Source organism: Lepidochelys olivacea (assembly GCF_965140295.1).
Source record: "Lepidochelys olivacea isolate rLepOli2 genome assembly, chromosome: 3".
In the NCBI taxonomy this organism is placed as follows: domain Eukaryota; kingdom Metazoa; phylum Chordata; order Testudines; family Cheloniidae; genus Lepidochelys; species Lepidochelys olivacea.
Genome location: NC_140413.1, coordinates 81382516 through 81401252, shown reverse-complemented (window position 1 = coordinate 81401252; position 18737 = coordinate 81382516). Strand labels below are relative to the sequence as shown.

General features: G+C 41.3%; 1 protein-coding gene across 1 annotated transcript in view; it reads left to right on the top strand.

Moving 5' to 3' along the window:
* PREP (prolyl endopeptidase) overlaps positions 1 to 18737 on the top strand; it is a 165211-nt gene that overhangs the window by 23934 nt on the left and 122540 nt on the right. Inside the window, exons 5-6 of the mRNA XM_084622807.1 lie at positions 4154 to 4363; positions 5684 to 5805. Coding sequence (XP_084478933.1) covers positions 4154 to 4363; positions 5684 to 5805 — 332 coding nt within the window. The remainder of the gene's footprint in view (positions 1 to 4153; positions 4364 to 5683; positions 5806 to 18737) is intronic.

Sequence of the window (18737 nt, the reverse complement as noted above, 5' to 3'; positions counted from 1 at the left end):
CTAAAGATGCCGAAACTAACAGTAACCTTTGGTTTTTTTTTAAAAAAAAAAAAAAATCAGAAGCAGGAAGCTTGCCAAACAGCAGTGGGCCCACTGGATGATAGAGGTGCTAAAGGAGCACTCAAAGAAGACGAGGCCATTGTAGAGAAGCTAAATGAATTCTTTGCATTCGTCTTCACTGTAGAGGATGTGGGGGATATACCCACATCAGAGCTGATCTTTGGTAGTGACAAAATTTGAACTGCTGTCCAACTTGATGTGTCAGTAGAAAAATTTCGGAACAAATTGATCAATAAACTGTAGTAAGTCACCAGGACCAGATGGTATTCCCCCAAGAGTTCTGAAAGAATTTAAGTATAACATTACAGAACTACTATCACTGAAATCAGCCTCTGTACCAGATAACTGGAAGGTACTGAATGTAATGCTGTCTTTTTAAAAGAGGCAGTCCTGGCAATTACAAGCAGGTGAGCCCAAATTAAGTACTGAGCACCAGTACTTTTGTAAAGGGAAGTCATGCCTCATTGATTCATTAGAGTTCCTTGAGGGAGCCAACAAGAATACAACCTAATATCTTTATCAGTTTAACAAGCCTCGTGGATAAGGGAGAAGCAGTAGATGTGACATATCTCAAGTTTAGTAAAAGGCTTTTGATACTGTCTCACATGACCCTCTTATAAGCAAACTATGGAAATATAGCTTAGAGAAACCTACTATAAGGTGGGTGCACAACTGGTTAGAAAACTGAACTCAGAGAAGTTATCATTGGTTCGCTCTTATCCCATGGCTACTTAGGATATGTCTACACTCCAATTAAACACCTGCAGCTGTCCCATCTCAGTGCAGGGGACTGGATTAGATGATCTATTGAGGTCCCTTCCAGTCCTACATTTCTATAATTCTGTGTGGAAAAGGGTGATCCAGTTGATATAGTATACTTGGATTTTCAGAAAGCCTTTGACAAGGTCCCTTTGAGGAAACTGAGGGCATGTCTACACTGTGATGAAACACTGGCAACTGGCCTTTGTCAGCTGACTCAGGCTCCTGGGACTCAGGCTATGGGGCTGTTTAATTGCAGTATAGAGATGCTTGGGCCTGGGCTCTGGAACCCTTCCCCTCCCGAGGTCCTCAAGCCAGAATCTGAACATTACACTGCAATTAAACAGCCCCATAGCACGAGCCCGAGTCAGCTGAGATGGGACAGCTGCAGGTGTTTAATTGCAGTGTAGACATATCCTAAGTAGCCATGGAATAAGAGTGAAGGTCCTTTTGTAGATCAGTAACTGGTTGCAAGGGAGGAAACAAAGGGTAGGAATAAATAGTCAGTTTTCACAATGGAGAGGGATGAACAGTGCAGTCCTCCAAGGATCTGTACTGGGACCAGTACTGTTCAGTATATTCATTAATTATCTGGAAAAGGGCACAAACAGTGAAGTGGTGAAGTTTGCAGATGATACAAAATTATTCAAGATAGTTAACTCCTCACAGTATGCTTTGGACTTAGAGGGATCTCACAAAACTGGGTAACGGAGCAACAATGTCAGATGTAATTCAACATAGATAGGTGCAAAATAATGCACATGGGGGGAAAAATAATCCCAACTATCCATATATAATAGATTCTAAATTAACTGTTATCACCCAAGAAAGTGATCATGGAGTTACCATGGATAGTTCTCTGAAAACGTCATCTCAATGCACCGCAGCAGTCTAAAAGGCTAACAGTACGTTTGGAACTATTAGAAAAGGGATAGAAACTAAGACGAAAATCATAATGCCAATATATAAATCCATGGAGCACCAATGCCTTGAATACTGTATCCAATTCTAGTTGCCCCATCTCAAAAACGTTATAGTGGAACTGGAAAAAGTTCAGAGAAAGGCAAGAAAGATGACCACAGGTAAGGAGTGGTTTCCACATGAGCAGGGACTAAAAAGATTTGGGCTGTTCAACTTAAAAAAAGAGACAACTAAGGGGGGATATGATACAGGTCTATAAAATTGTAAGAGGTGTGGAAAAAGTAAATAACACTTCGCTGTTTACCCTGTTTATTTACCTTTTCACATGATACAAAAACCAGGAGTTACCTGATTAAATTAAGAGGCAACAGGTTTAATACAAACAAGAAAGTCCTTCTCTCACAAAGCACAACTAACCTGTGGAACTCATTGTCATGACATATGATGGCCAAAAGTATAACTAGTTTAAAAAAAGACCTGGGTATGTTCATGAAGGATAAGTCCATCAGTGACTATTAGCCAAGGTGGTGAGTGATCTCCGGCAACCCTAAACCTTTGACTAGCAGGGAGTGGAAGACTGATGGATCATTCCATAATTGCCCTGTTCTGTATACTCCCCCTGAAGCTCTGTTGGGAGACAGGATACTGGGCAAAGTTGACGATAGTCTGGCTCAGCAAGGCAGCTCTTATGTTCTTGCCTCAAGTGAGTTAACACTTTTTTTCCTATTGAAGACAAGGCCTTATGAGCTATAAAGGTAGGTGCATGTGCATGTGCACAGTGGTGGAGGAAGGCTTTAAAAAAAAATCATAATCATTTAACTTGTAATTATATTGCTAGTTGAAACACCAGGCCAAATTCAGGCTTGGTGTAATCCATTTTTTTCAGTAGAGTTGAGCTTGTTTATAACCAGACTGAATTTGTCCCTGCGTGCCTGGGCCAACATCCATCTAAGGCCCTCCTGAAAGATGTTGCAGAATCTTGTTTTCCTCCCATGATTCAGATAGAAGTACATAAATCTCGGGTCTTTTCCAACTAATTCTATTAGGTCATATAATCTGTCCATCTGGTGGTGCAGAGTTTTTTCCAGTATATTTCTCTCTATTTTCTATTGCTTTGCAGAGTCTAACTTGAAATGACTCTCAGGAATGGCAATCGCTTTCTTTGAGGAAGTTTGTCTTTTGTCAGCCCACCTCTACTTCTTTAACTTCCTGTTAATTTAATTATAAGCCTGCCCCTCTGCTTTCCACCAGCATCTACAGGCAATTGAGGAAGAGGCTCACAGTTCAGATACTTGTTAGTAGATTGTCCTCAGCATTTGTCATGTGCCAGTCTTTCTTTGTGTAAAAAGGATGGTATGCTAAGCTAAACTCTCAGTCAGTTAGCTGTGAACTTGTGGAATCTCCAGAAACTCCAGAAAAGTGAATACCATGTGTTTGGGAACAGTTGATTGTACTAAAGATCCCTTCATATCCCCAGAACGAATTACCAACCAGTGGTCGTTAACTAATACTTGAATATTCTGAGTGAAGTAGTGTCTTTTACTGGAGCAAGTTCTGTTGGTGAAAGAGATGAGCTTTTGAGCTACACAGAGCTGTGTGTAGGGACTCTAATAAATTATAGATTTATTATAGGGTCAAACAGTGGGAATGTTGAAAGCCCCATTTGGAAAAAAAAGTGTTTAAAGATGTGTGCGCCCCTTCGAAATTAACAGACAGGTTTTTAGGAAGGAGCGACTTGAACACTGCAGGGCCCACCAGTCAAGTGTGATGCCGCCTCACTTCAGCTGTGGTTTACGCTAAGGCTTAGAGTCTAAGCATGGATTAGAAGTGATAGAAACACTAAATAGTTGCATCGGTGGCAGCTCTGGGAGTAGAAATTAACAGTCCTGCCTCTCTGTCTTTTGGGATAACCACTAGACAGCACTCCTTCTAGTTACTACATATGTGTATAAATAACTTGCGTCACCACTTCATGTTGAAAGATGGTAAGACGCTTCCAACCTAAAGATGTGCAGTAGGTGAGAGACGGCCAGCAACCAAAGATCACTGGTACTGCCAGTGCATTCGCTACTAGTTGCTGGCGGAGCGAGCCACATCCTACTTCGGTAGTTTAAAACAAACAAAAGAAAGTGTGCTCCAAACATTTATTTAAAAGTGAAAGTTATTTTTTTTAAATGCTTCAACTTTAAACTGGTAACATGCTCCTTCATTTCCTTTTTTCCTTCTTTCTTTCAAGTCGAAATAAACTAGCAATCTAAAATGTACTGGAGAAACATTTCTGTTAAGTGAACACAGTTATTGCATATATTTTAACTTTCCCTGGTTCAGATTTGGTTAATGTGTGGCAAATGTTAGAAAGTTGTGCAGCCAAATAGAAAGAGTGACCCGGGCATTTGTTTGGCTTTATCTGTAGGCTATGCGTTCAGTGAAGATGGTGAATACTTTGCTTACGGTCTGAGTTCCAGTGGCTCAGACTGGGTAACTATCAAGTTTATGAAAGTGGATGGTCCTGAAGAGCTTCCAGATATGCTGGAAAGGGTTAAATTCAGTTGCATGGCTTGGACCCATGACGGAAAAGGCATGTTCTACAACAGCTATCCAAAACAAGATGGGAAAAGTGACGGTAAGTATGTCTCGCATCAATGGAGAAAAGTAACCCCTTTTTTCAACAGGTGGGTGTAATAGTGGCTAGAAAATTGTTTTACTCGAGCACTATTTAACCACATCCATGGTGAGTTGCCCCAGGAAATTTCCTTGGGCAGTTGAGATGTGTAGAGTATTGATTGACCTCTTGATACTCCTCACTCCCCTCTGAGATTGCTACTTCTACAACTACTGTACACTGCACTCTCCATTCCTGAAAAGACTTAACAAACATATGTGTTCCCCGATAATAGTGGGAAAGGTGTGTAAGTCTTTGAATGATCAGGGTCTAAATCCATATACATTATTTTTCTTTATAAGTATGTTTTTTTTCCTGTCTCTCTTGTTCTGGTTTTTTTGTGTTTTGGTTTTTTTGAACAGTTTACTCATCTTTCTTTCCACAGTGAGGTTTTTGAAGATCTTGTACCAAGCACTTTTTGGTAAATATACTGGGAGCAAGTCTTTTATTTTTACACATTCAACTGCTATGGAACTATAATTTGGACAAACTTCCAAATTTGGTACCTTGTCTTGTCCTTTTTGCATTGAAATAATGCTCCTAGTTCAGAAGTTAAAAAATTACGTAGCAGTGCTGTACAGTAAATCTAGAAATATTTGGTAAGGATTGAGTTACTGACTAAACTGCATCTGTCCGTCACTCCTGAACATTTAAAACAAACAAATGTTTAATGAGAAAAAAATCAGGAAATGCAGCCTAAATGTTGCATGCCCAAAAATTACTGGGCCAATATTCTTTTTTTACCTTGATTTGATTAAACAAAATCTGATGGCATGGATTCCTATTTTCCTATCACAAGCTTCATCTAGCACTTCATGCAAAGCCTTAAAATATCACTTCTTGATTTTTAGCAACTATTATTATATGAACACTAACTGATAATATCCTAGTGATACCAATGTTATCTTACTTAGTTACTGTAAATTTACTAAATAGAATGACTATCAATGGCATCTCATGTTACATGATGCCAAAACCTACTCAGATATTTTGGACTCCTTGAATAATGTTTTCAGTTGCTGATGGTTTCCAGAAAATGGAGCATGAAACAATGCGTCCTGAAATTAGTAATATTTGTCATATGTGCATCTCCCCCAAATACACACCCTTCTTACTTGTGTAGTGAGAATAAGAATGGCTGCTGGCCGTTTCCGGCTGCAATCCTTGAATAACTCCTTTCACCACAAGTGTGTGTACGGAGGCAGAGAAGCTTGCAAAAAGTTTATGGTGTACATAAAAGTTGTCTTTGAAAATGAAATAATTCCCTTCTAATTATACCAGGCACTGAGACCTCCACTAATGTGCATCAGAAGCTGTTTTACCACTTCCTTGGGACTGACCAGTCAAAAGATGTTTTATGTGCCGAATTTCCTGATGAGCCAAAATGGATGGGTGGAGCTGAGGTAAATTACACACTTTATTTATCTTTATGCATGTTCAGCCTCTTTGATTAAGCCAAACTGTAATATTTATTACAAACAAAAAAATCTGAGAGACCATTATTAAGGTTGCAAAGTCAAAGGCTCAGAAGTTAGGAAGTGCCATTATTAAAGCTACTTGTGCAATTTTAATTCGGTCATTCAGTGCATCTGCATTATTATACAGACTTTAATTGCATGATCACATACTATTTTTTTTCCTTGAGACCCTGTGTCCTTCAGCACAAAGTTTGGACAAGCTCTGGGGATGAAACAGGGTAGTGTAGTGAAGGAGGCGGTTGTCTATAGGCTCCCTGGCTCATTTGTTGTGGAAGTTGGAAGGTGCACTACGAAAGAGGCAGATGATTGCAGGAAAAGAAGGGGGGGTTTCAGGGATAAAGCAGGTGAATGCTGTCCTGGAGAATTGGATTTTATCCTTCCCTGCCACAGGGAATGATGCTGGACATGTCATGTAAGTCACACTTTTTACAGGTGATCACTAATTGTGACTGCCTCATTGTCTGGAGCCTGACATGAGACCCGGAGGTCTGTCTTGCAGAGGTGCTGAGCACTCACAGCTGCAACTGAAGTCAATGGAATCTGTGATTTGAACATTAAGTATATGTAACATATAATGCTAAATACTCTGAAAAATCAGGTCCTAGATGTCTTAAGTTGGGTACACAATTAGTTAATACTTTTGACCTTGAACTCTGTGTCTCAGTTCCCATCTATAAAATGGGGATAATAATATCCTTCATCTCATAGCTGCCTTGTGAAGATAGATTAATGTTTGTGAAGCACTCAGATGCTATAGTGATGAGTACTCTAGAAAAGCCTGCAAGGAAATTAATAGTTGTCTTCAAGGTGGGATTTGAATAGTGTGAAGCAAATAAGCAGAGGGCCACACACTGAACAATAAATATAAAACAAAACATTGAATAGCTGCTTACTTAGTGAGCAGCATTCTATGGTACATGGAATGAGGCAAGGTTTTTGTAGAAAAAACTACGTGTGATTAAGTTAAAGACACTATCATAATTAAGGCTAAGATTTTGTTATGGATATTTTTAGTAAAAGTACAGACAGGTCACGAACAAAAAAGAAAAATTCACGGAGCTATGACCTGTCCGTGACTTTTACTAAACCTGACAAAATGGGTCTTTGGATCCCCACACTGTCTGAAGTGGGGCTAGGAGCCACCTGCAGCAGCTGGGGGCAGTGGGGAACCTGTGCCACCTGCAGCTGCGGGGGTCCTCTGTTGCCCATGGGGGCTGGGAGATGTGGGGTGTCCTGCTGCCCATGGGGGCCGGGAGTTGCAGCTGTGGGGTTCACGGATTCTGTGACTTCCATGACTAAATCGTAGCCTTAATCATCATGCATATTCAGAAGGTGCCTGAATTAAGGTTGCATAGGTAGGAACTGCCAGAATTAAAGTAAACTTTTGAGTGCTTAACTTTGCAATCGTAATGTTCTTTTAACATAGCTCTGTTGTAACTTTCTGGGTTGTGTGTGTGGAGGGAGAGGTGTGGAGGGGGCTTTTTTTGTTTGTTTGCTTTTTTAATTTTTTAAGGCACACGGAAAAAGCAAATGCCATCATGTGGCAGCATGTTGACACTCACATAGGTCATCAGCAGGGTTGGAAACTTGAGACCAACTAAACAGACCTCAGCCACATGAACGAACAGAATAACTGATAGCAGTAGTAGATTGTCATCCTCTATGTGGACCAACACCCGAGGGGGATAGAACACTGCCAATGGATTTCAGATACTTACTGACTGTAGAGTAGTGGTGAGACTTGGGATTCTTGGGTTCCATTCCATGCTCTGGTGAGGAGTATGGTCTAGTAGGCACAGATTCTTCTTCTAGCTCCACAAACTTGACTCCAACCTGTTCATGTCCCAGTCCTGTCTCTTCGCCACTCCAGCTCCCATTCTCCTCACCTAGCCAGTCCTAGGCTTCAGTCCTCAGGTTTCTTATCTATCTTACTGCCTAGCCAGTAGTTCCTGCCCCTGGGTGGATGGGCGTTATCTCAGTCTCTTCTCCTTTTCCTTCCCCCCCCACCCCTGTTTCCCTCCATGGCTCAGGCTATGTCTACGCTACCATGATAAGTTGACCAACGCTACGCAACAACAGGTACGTGAATAACATAGCTGAAGTCAACCTACCTTAGGTCAAGTTGCCGTGGGTCTATGCTGCGGGGGGTTTGATGGGAGAAATTCTCCTGTTGACTTACCTTACTCTTCTTGTCAGGGGTAGAGTACAGGGATCGACTGGAGAACGGTCTGCTGTCGATTTCGCAGGTCTTCACTAGACCCACTAAATCAACCGCCTGTGGATTGATCTCAGAGCGTCAATCCCATCTGTAGTGTAGATGTAGCCTTAGTTTCCTTGCCCAACGAGTTCCAGTCTTCTCTACCCATCCAGTCCCATTGTTCCATTCCCCACCCCTTAGTCCAGCTCTTACCCCTCCTGCATTCCAGTCAGGAATAGGGGAGATCATTTGAGAGCACTGGGGAGACAGGTTCCCATGCTCTCAGTTTAGGTGACCAGGCTTGGCACCACCAGGGCCTACAGTAGCCCAGAGCTGAAAGTGTGGGGGAAAGTCCTGCTATATGAGCAGGAGTGGAGTCTCTGATGAGTATGTGTAAAGTCTAACTTAAAAAAAAAAAAGTGGAAGAAAGCATATCCCTGGCACAAAGGCCACCCCTGCCAAATTTCAAGTTCCTACTCCAAAGCATAGCAAAACACTTCCCTGTCCTTCCACCCCCCAGTCTCCTCTAAAACAGCTGAACCATTTTGACTGAAATTTTCCAAAACAATTCTGCATAGACAGATGGCAGACACGGAAAATCAGTCCAAACAGTTGGAAAAGTTTTAAATACAACCTTTTAGTGGGATTATGACTGCTTGGGTCAGAGACCCCCTTGGGACTGCCACCTGGTGTGCTGAGACTATCTCTGAGCCTGTTTTCCCTGCCAGCTTGGGGCTTCAGTGCCCTGTCTTGTTGACCCAGACACGCTAGCCTGCTGCAAACACAGGGCCAGGTCTGAATCATGTCCCTCCAAAGCTACAGACTTAACTGGAAACAGCTTAAGAAGTGGTCTTGTCTCTAGCACCCAGACGCCCAGTTCCCAATGCGATCCAAACCTCAAATAAATCCGTTTTACTCTGTATAAAGCTTATACAAGGTAAACTCATAAATTGTTCGCTCTCTATAACACTGATAGAGCGAGAGATGCACAGCTGTTTGCTCCTCCAGGTATTAATTACTTGCACTGGGTTAATTAATAAGCAAAAAGTGATTTTATGAAGTATAAAAAGTAGGATTTAAGTGGTTCCAAGTAATGACAGAACAAAGTAAATTACCAAGCAAAATAAAACAAAACCATGCAAGTCTAAGCCTAATACAGTAGGAAACTGATTACAAGTAAAATCTCACCCTCAGAGGTGTTCCAATAAGCTTCTTTCACATGTTATACCAATAAAATAAAAACCAGCAGGATCTTATTAAAGGGGAAAAGGTAAAATGCCACATTTATTGTGAATACAGAAATAATCATAGTAAGCAGTTAGTTATAGCTATAACATTCCATTCAATTTCATATTTATTCACACACACACACACGTTCTGCAAGATTGTTATCATAGTTACCAGGCTTAGAGTTGCTCATGCCAAGCCACTGGCCAGGTGGCCTGGACATGAGGAGGGAGCAGGGCCTTGTCAGATGCTCATCTGATGCTCCTGGAAGTTGGTTTGCAGAATCAGACCCCAAAGTTCTCACTTTCTAGAGTCCATTTTTATAGGAATTTCTTCCTATGCCAGTCTATGGGAATTGCTTCATCATGCTGTTGCTGAATCAATCAGCAGATGGCACATTCCTGACAGCTCTGTGCTGCCAGATGTTATCTTCTCTTTGGTTCTCCCATTCTTGAGGCTGTTGGGTGGATTCCAGTCTGCCCTCCCGGGGGTCCTCTGGTTATTTCCACTTGACGCCTTCTTCAGCCGATGGACACTGGATTCTTAGGCTGGCACCTCCCTGATCATTCAGTTGTTATCCACACCAAGCATCCATCCACATACATCCTCTATCTCTGTTTTAATCACAATTGTTAACAAAGCGAGATGAATACAACAAAAGGGCGGGGAGTCTCTGGGTGCTGTTTCTGTTGTTACAGAGTATTGCTTTGAGTCTCACTCTCTCTGAAGAAAAGGAGTACTTGTGGCACCTTAGACTAACCAGTTTATTTGAGCATAAGCTTTCGTGAGCTACACGAAAGCTTATGCTCAAATAAATTCGTTAGTCTCTAAGGTGCCACAAGTACTCTTTTTCTTTTTGCGAATACAGACTAACACGGCTGTTACTCTGAAATCTCTCTGTGTGAATAGTTGTTGTTACAAAGAATTGCTTTGAGAAAAGACTCTGTCTTAGAATGTACTAGCACAATTAGCAGCTTGCAAGTTTCACACATACAGGGAGAGAAACAGTACCAAAAACCAAGAGACCTCTTAATTAGTAATACCCTGGAATTTAAACTCTGGGGAATCAAACTCATTTGTGATTTTAATACAGAACTTCTTTAATATGATCCAACACACAGACTAGACTCCTTTCTAGTCTGTGCCCAATCCTTTCCCTGGTACAGTCCTTGTTACAGCTCAGGTGGTAGTTAGGGGATTTCTCATGACTGCAGCCCCCTTTGTTCTGTTCCACCCCCTTATATACCTGTGACACAAGGCAGAAATCTTTTGTCTCTTTGTGTTCCCACCCCTCCTTCTAACTGGAAAAGCACCAGGTTAAAGATGGATTCCAGTACCAGGTGACATGGTCACATGTCCTGTGAGACCCCCAAGCCTTCATTCTTCCCAGCCTGACTCACAGGAAGGCTTGCAAGTAAACAGAGCCATCTATAGTCAATTGTCCTAGTTGATGGGAGCCATCAAGATTCTAAACCACCATTAATGACCCACACTTTGCATAATTACAGTAGGCCCTGAGAGTTGTATCTGAAACTAGGAATATAAAATATAAGAATGATACATTCATACAAATAGAATAAACACACTCAGTAGATTATAAGCTTTATAATGATACCTTACAGGAGACCTTTTGCATGAAGCATATTCCAGTTACGTTATATTCACACTCATTAGCATATTTTCATAACCTCATATGGAGTGCAGCGTCACAGGGATGTGTTGGGCAATCTTAATATTAGGTTGCACTACCAGTCTCACCTACAACAATTTAATAAAGAGCCACAGGCTTTTGTGGGTTGAAAATAGCAATGCATTGGCCACAGAGTAACTCCTACCTTGCATATAAATTGGCAGACAGAATCGGTGAAAATAGCAGTCATTCAGGTAATCATAGAACTGATCTTCTTAATAGTTGATATTCTCTTGGAATTTTCAGATCTACTCCAGCTACTGTGCTTAACCACTGTGCTCTACTGCTATTTATGATCTTTTTATTATTTTTATTTTTATCTCCTTTGTGATTAATAATACTACTTTTGTCCTACTTAATGTACTCAGCGCATGAAACTACAGTAGTTAAATATTTTTTAAAAATAGCAAGTCACTGTGAACAGAAAAGCTGGAACTGTTGGAAGACCAATAGTTTCTATCAAAGAATTTAAAAAATCAATTTAAGAAAAAGGCAGTGATCCAGATTTAGATCCCTCATTTGTGAAATTCCTTGGGAAGAAAAACATCCGTGAAGCAGGGTTGTTTTTTTGTTTTTGTTTTTAAATTAGAGCACATATGAATCATAAAATCTATAGATGGCAAAGACCTCTTAAGCTACTGGTTTCTCAACCAGGGGTCTGGAGGCCCCTGGGGGTGGGGGGCGTGAGCAGGTTTCAAGGGGTCCGCCAAGCAGGGCCAGTGTTAGATTTGCTGGGGCTCAGGGCAGAAAGCTGAAATCCCACTGCATGGTGGTGAAGCGTGAGGCCCTGAGCCCTGCCACCTGGGGCTGAAGCAGAAGCCTGAGCAATTTAGCTTCATGGTGCCCCCGTGGTATGGGGCACTGGGCAACTGCCCTGCTTGCTACCCCTTAATGCAGGCCATGGCTTTTAGATTCAGAAAACCAGTTATTGTGGCACAGGTTGGCCATGTCATTTTTATAGCCTGTTTGGGGCCCTCAGAAAGAAAAAGGTTTCAGAGTAACAGCCGTGTTAGTCTGCATTCGCAAAAAGAAAAGGAGTACTTGTGGCACCTTAGAGACTAACCAATTTATCTGCATCCGATGAAGTGAGCTATAGCTCACGAAAGCTTATGCTCAAATAAATTGGAAAGAAAAAGGTTGAGAACCCCTTTCTTAGGCCACGCAGTCCGTCCATGAAGTAGTTGTTATTCACTAGATCACATACTGTAAACTTTAATCTGTCACTGAAAATTAGACAAATAGTAAAAACGAGAAAGTTTATGGAGTTAAATTGATAAGAAAGGGATGTAACTTGAAAACTGTTGTCCTTATTTTCTCACTCTTGTAAATAAACTGATTCCTCTCAGTCTGTTGGTGACAGATGTCTTGTAGTGATGAACCCACTGATTCACACTGGTGACGCACGTTATTAGAGTACACATGTTGTTGTGAAAGCTAATTCATTTTCCTTTTGAGCACTGTGTTCTGATTTACCAATATGTACAAAACCTACGGGATCTTTTTATGCTAGCTAGGACAATAATATAAGGGGTGATGGTGTGCTCTCTTGAGGGAAATCTTGCCTCCAAACTCATAGTAGGAGCCTGTTGAATGATCTCTTGTGGGTTAATGGAGGGGAAACCTGCAACAGAGGCTTTTTCTATTCAAGTGGAAGAAGCAGGGCAGACATGTCTTGATTTCAGAAATGTGGAGCTGAGTGTGAGGAGAACTCATTGTAGAATCTTCATGATGAAAGGCAAAGAGTTTGCCATGCCAGGCTCAGTGTCGCTGTCACATCTTTGGCCTCTGAAGGCCATGTCCGTGTCAGTTCTGTACCTAGTGGTTCTACCACCGAGACAGGGAGCTTGGGGAAGATTTACATTAATGAAAGAAGTCGCTTTTTTTCTAAAATTTGCCTTCCGTGACGTTTTGTATGTGATAATGACACAGTATGGTTGTTATGCTGACTGAGCAAACCACCTCTCTGTTTTGTAGCAAGAATTTATCTTTGTACAGCATGAAAACTAATATTAAGAGTGTAGGGACGCTGCCAGATCCCTTAGGGCCTGCAGATATTGAAAGGGGTTGCTGCTGTGAACCTTGGGGAAAGTAATGAAAAGAGAAATTTCTGGATAATGAATTAGTACTGCTTCCCTGGGATCTAGGAAGATTAATCCACCTGAAATTCTGATCCCATGGAGGGAGTGAGAGGACCTAATGGAGCTTGATTTGTTTTACAGATTTGAGGGTAGCCTCCCTGATTTTACTGAAGAGACAAATAGCTATGTACTAATCTAATAAAGATGCTTGAACTGGTGTAAATTCTAGGAGTGCCCTGGGCTCCTGTTGTGAAAGACTTTGCACTTGTATGTATTAAATGAAAAAAACAAGCTAATAAAAAAATGAGGACTCTTACAGGGAGGGTGGGGGTGGGACAGTGTGTGGAGCTTGCCCATCAGTTTTAGTATCTTTAATTGTAGTGTTTTCCCAAAGTCCCTTCATGGTAAAAGAGAAATTGCTGTGTGTAAAGGGTGGGAAAATAGATCAGAATTTCTCTTTATAATGAACTTTGTTTGTAAGACTTGACTGAATCTTGTCTGGCAAACTTTTGAAGGGGTATGTGAGAAAAATGGACCATACAAAGTTAATTGGAAAAATTCAAGAGACTTTGTACACCCATGGCATCTGTTATTAATTAAAATGTTTACTGGCTTTGCTGCACTCTTTAAATATTTTTGGCTGATTATTTTCTCTTAAGGTGCTGATATCCTATGAAATGTAACCATCTGCAATTGAACATCTTTTTATTAAGCAGATTTGTTGTGTATATCCAGAGTCTTATCTACTTCCTTAAGTGACAAAAAGTTTACGTAGCGCTTAGCTGTGTTGGCCTTGGAAGGCTGAGAGAGCTGGGTTCTCTTCCATTTTATACAGTTATAGCAGTGTAAACCCAAATAAATCCATTGGGTATACCAGGTGTAATTGAAAAGCTTAATCTGGCCTACAGAACCTTGCTTGTTGCTGGTGATACGTGAGATGGAAAGAACTCCTTTTGATTCTTGTATCCAAGGCTGAGTTTGCAGGGCTGACTCATGGAGGGTGGGGTGAATACCCTTCTATTTGCAAATGTCACACTTGAAAAGGAAATCCTTGGGATGACAGAGTAAAGCCACTGTACTTTAAAAATTCTCTATGGAAGATATAGACCTGATTAGGTATATATTTTCAAAGGAAAAAAATGAAAATAGGACAGTGACTTGGGAAAAGCAAAGTAGAAGAAATTTGGTCAGTTTAATACCTTTGAGAGACAATATACAATAAAAAGCTTCAATTCCCTGACTCATTACTCATTCAACTCTGGGGCTTGCATGTCTATCTGATACGATAGCTGTTTGATTTAAACATAATTGCTGATGCTGCAAATGGTATTGAAAGATTGCTTTGAAAGATTGATAGAAACAATTTAGTTTATTTCCAGTCTGTGTGTTAAAAATAATCCAGCTATAAATATAAAGATGATGGCATCAAGTCTCTTCAGTACTCCAGAATATTTTTGTATTGAATTTAAGATGGGAAGGGGCAAAAATCAGTTTGACTAACTTCCCAGTAGAGGGCAGTGTGGAATGAAGATTTCTGAAACAAATACAGTATTGTAGGCTATCTTCAAAAGAACAACAAATGCATTGTCTTAATTAATACTGATCTTTGTGTATTATGGCGTATTTTTACAAACTACTGCAGCATATATTCCTGTAGCATCCAGATTCATATTTTCAAAGTTAAACAATAAGTTATGTATAGCCTTTCACAGCTGGTAGAGTTGAAGAATCACTGTGTATTAGGAAAGCAAGCCAAACAAAAATTTGAAACCAAACCATTGTTTCCCAGATTTGCCAATGCTGCATCTTATAACATCATATATTGTTCTCTAATGCATTAAACTTGGTCTCAGGACTGCCATGGGGAATGTATTCCAAAGGCTAGGTGTGTAAGGTGAAGCTTTGTTTGCACTAAACAATTTTTTCCTAAGACTTGCCATTGTTGCTACCAGTGGTGGAGCTGAACTTGTGATAGGAGTAGGTGAGGAAACTCTGTGGGCTGCTGGAAAATAAGTTACATACAGCCTGGGAGGGCTCCGCCAATGTTTCTGGGGTGTTTTAACAGTGAGATCCACCTACGTGGATATAGAATAAGAGGTGGCTCTCAAGGCCAGGTCCTAGACTATTCAGGGTTTAAACAACTTTTAGTGTACTCAAAGGCAAACAGGAAGAAAGTGCAACATGCACATGCCAGTGCTAGAGCTCCAGGATGGGGTGTGGGAGGGAGTTTGGGATGCAGGCTGTGGCCGGGCGGCGCTTACCTCAGGCGGCTCCCGGAAGCGGCTGACGTGTCTGGCTCCTAGGCAGAGGTGTCAGGGATCTCTGTGTGTTTGTCCATGGCTACAGGCACTGCCCCTGCAACTCCCATTGGCCATGGTTCCTGGTTCCCTGCAGGGGCGGCGCTCAGGGTGGGAGAAGCGCACAGCGTCCCCGGGACCGCCCCTGCACCTAGGAGCTGGACATGCCGGCTGCTTCCAAGAGCTGCATGAAGCCAGGGCTGGCAGGGAGCCTACCTTTGTCCCACTGCACTGCTGACTGGACTTTTAGCAGCCTGGTCAGTGGTGCTCACCAGAGCCACCCAGGTCCCTTTTTGACTGGGTGTTCCGGTCGAAAACCGGACGCCTGGCAACCCTAATGACTGGGGGTGGGGTGGGGGTCCTAGGTGCTATAATGCAAATACTATGATAATGCAAATACTTATGATTTAATTACATTAACAAATTTTAGCCAAGCATTCATTTCAAGAGTATACCAGATCATTACCATAGAACCTCACTCCTGATGGGTCTTAGACTGTTACACAAAACATAGCATGTAGTGCAAAACAGTACTGATGTCATTTGAAAGGTGAAATAGTTTTGCTTTGTCCTTTCTGTTTGTCAGTTCAGCAACAGTCTTCCTCCTTCGTGCCTGCACTCTTTCTTTTGGTAATAGTGCTGGAAAATAACTCACTGTTGCTGTTGACATCACTACGGTTGCTGAGCCCCTGAGTATTGGTACCATGCTCGGCGCAGCTGGATCTCTGTTGCCACCAACTCTTCCTTCTCCGGAAGGTCTAACCTTCCCCTGCCTGGTTTACAGGAACATTGAGTCCAGTTCCTAACTCAGCCACTTGGCTCCACTTGAGTGCTTTGTTGAGTTTGTTCTGTTTCATTAGGAATGCATTATGTGATAATGACCATTATCCTCTTTGGAATGCAAAGAAAGCTAGTGTTTGAGGAAGAGCAGCAGTTTGTAAAAATAATGATCAGGGTTTCTTAATGACTTCAGGGTGAGAATTATAACAGCATTAAAAATGTTTGGTGTTACAGGCAAAGTGAATGTATCTTCCCTCGGACACCAATGTGTTCTCTAATCCCTGAAGTTTTCTGCATCGAAATATTTATTTATTTTTTTTCATAGCTTGTCAGGCAAAATAATTTCTGAACTGATTACTTTTCCCTTGTAGTAGTACAACTAGACAAGATGAAGGGGGGTAAATAGGCTTGCTGGCTTGTATAGGAGTAAAATACATAGTTGCTTGATACAATGTGGCAAACTCTAAGGGCTGTCATTTGTGAAATAAAGAGAAAGTAAGAATACATCCATCTGGAGTGTTGCTGGAGTAACTATCAAAGTGATTTTAAAAGCACTATTTGTACTGTTGATGAAATCTTGGGCACTATCAATACTACTACTAAATTATTTTTTTTTGTTTCAGGTTAAAATCACTTTTATAGATGTTATAGCTGTGGAGAAATACATAAAGCCAAAAAAGTATGAAATTCTCAATCACTGGTAATTTGAAACACAAGATTGGATGATTTTCCAAAAGATCTATACTCCAGCCCCAACAGTAATTATTTTAGGGAAGTTCTGTGGCTTGTGTTATGCAGAAGGTCAGACTAGATGATCACAGTAGTCCCTGCTAGTCTTACAATCTATGCAAATCCTGCATTCTTCTTGTATTTTATTTTTTTTACACACACACACACACACACACTAAATTATGTATGAAAATCTTGGTATTTTCTAAGCAATACACCTGGATTGAACTCTGTGGCCCTTACATAACATTTTTTGATTAAATTCAGTTTTGCCAGTGGATATGATAAACCATAACTGCTATATGTATTGCATTCATAAAAGTCCATCCACTTCTTTGGATTACTAATATAATAACAGAACTAATCTTTTCCTCTAGCAAATAACGTGTAGCCTGTTGGAGAATATATTTCACTGATACTGAAAGTTTTGAGTTCAAATGTTTTTTTCTCCTTGGATATTAATTCATCTGTGTTTCATGGGTAGTCTCATCTACCTCGTAACTATCTTCCTATATAGGCAATATCTGTATTTCCAAGAAACAAAGTTAGTGTGAACAAAAGAAAACAAAACAAAAATATCCACCAAATCCTAAATTAGAAAATGGAAAAACTCAGCCATCAAAAATGTAATGGCAAGAGCAAACAAAATAAATGTTTACTTTTGTCAAAAGGTGGGGTGCAGAGGAATTTGTGTGTTTGGGTTTGGGGGGGTAGCCAGCCCCTTGCAGGGGAAAGAGGCAGGGCTAACTCAGGGGCAGCAAGCAGGATTGCAGTGAACAGCAACAGCCTCTTGCGGGGGCGGCAGGTAAGGTTCCTGCAACCCCAGCCTCTTGGGTGGGGCAGGATTCCAGCAACCTGAGCCTTGTGGGGGAAGGAGGGGCAGGCAGGGTTACAGTGACCTAAGCCTCACGTTGGGGCGGGGCGGAAGGGCAGGCAGGGTTCCAGTGATCCCAGCCTGGTGGCGGGGAGGGAGGGGGCCTGGGACCAGCCCCACATGGTGTCCCGTTTTTCCCTTTGGGAAATATGGTTACCCTAGTGATTGTGAATGCAGAAGAAAGGAAGTCACACCTGTTCAGTCCAGACAGAAATTGCTTATTTCATTTAAACCCTAATGAATTTTCCACCTTAATTCCAGTCTCTCTCTCTCGTGGATTAAGTCTAGCTTTCATCCAGGGCCTCCCTTGACAGACCCTACACAAATATTGAGTTAGATATTGACAGTGCAGTGTCATGTGTTGGTAAATGTGGCTGTCACTAAGGGTTTTAGGAGTACAAATCACATTGATAGACAATGGGATTTATGCCCCTAAACTTCTTAGGCCCTACTGCCTTTCAATAGGACTCCTAAAATCCTATTAGATGCTTTTGTTAAATCTCCCCCTTAATACTCATCAATGGGTCTTACTGCTTTGAACATCAGGAATTTTTACTGAGAAAGGTTTGCCTTGACCCGCAATCCAGAGCTCTCTCAGAAATTGCCAGGAGATCTTTTAATTTCCACTCAGACTGATAGAGGACACTGGGAAAATTTACCTCCAATTTAAAATCTTATATAAATTGTCACCTCTTACAGTGCGGACTCCCCTGATTGTACTTGTGTTTCAGCATAAGATTTGAACCCAGATCCTAGTGTGAAACTTAAACTTTGTGGGCTATCTGTGAGTTACTAATTGGTTTTTTCTTTAACAAGATTTGGCCTCCTGAAGAAAATCCAAATGTGGGTGTGGAGAATGCTACTTCACTTTTTTTCTTTTGGAAATCACACCCAATCGGTTTACAACACAAATTGCCAATGGCATTTTGAGAAATGGATGTCTGCCTCTCCAGTAGAACATTTGTTAGCGTTTTAGTGTGCTGCA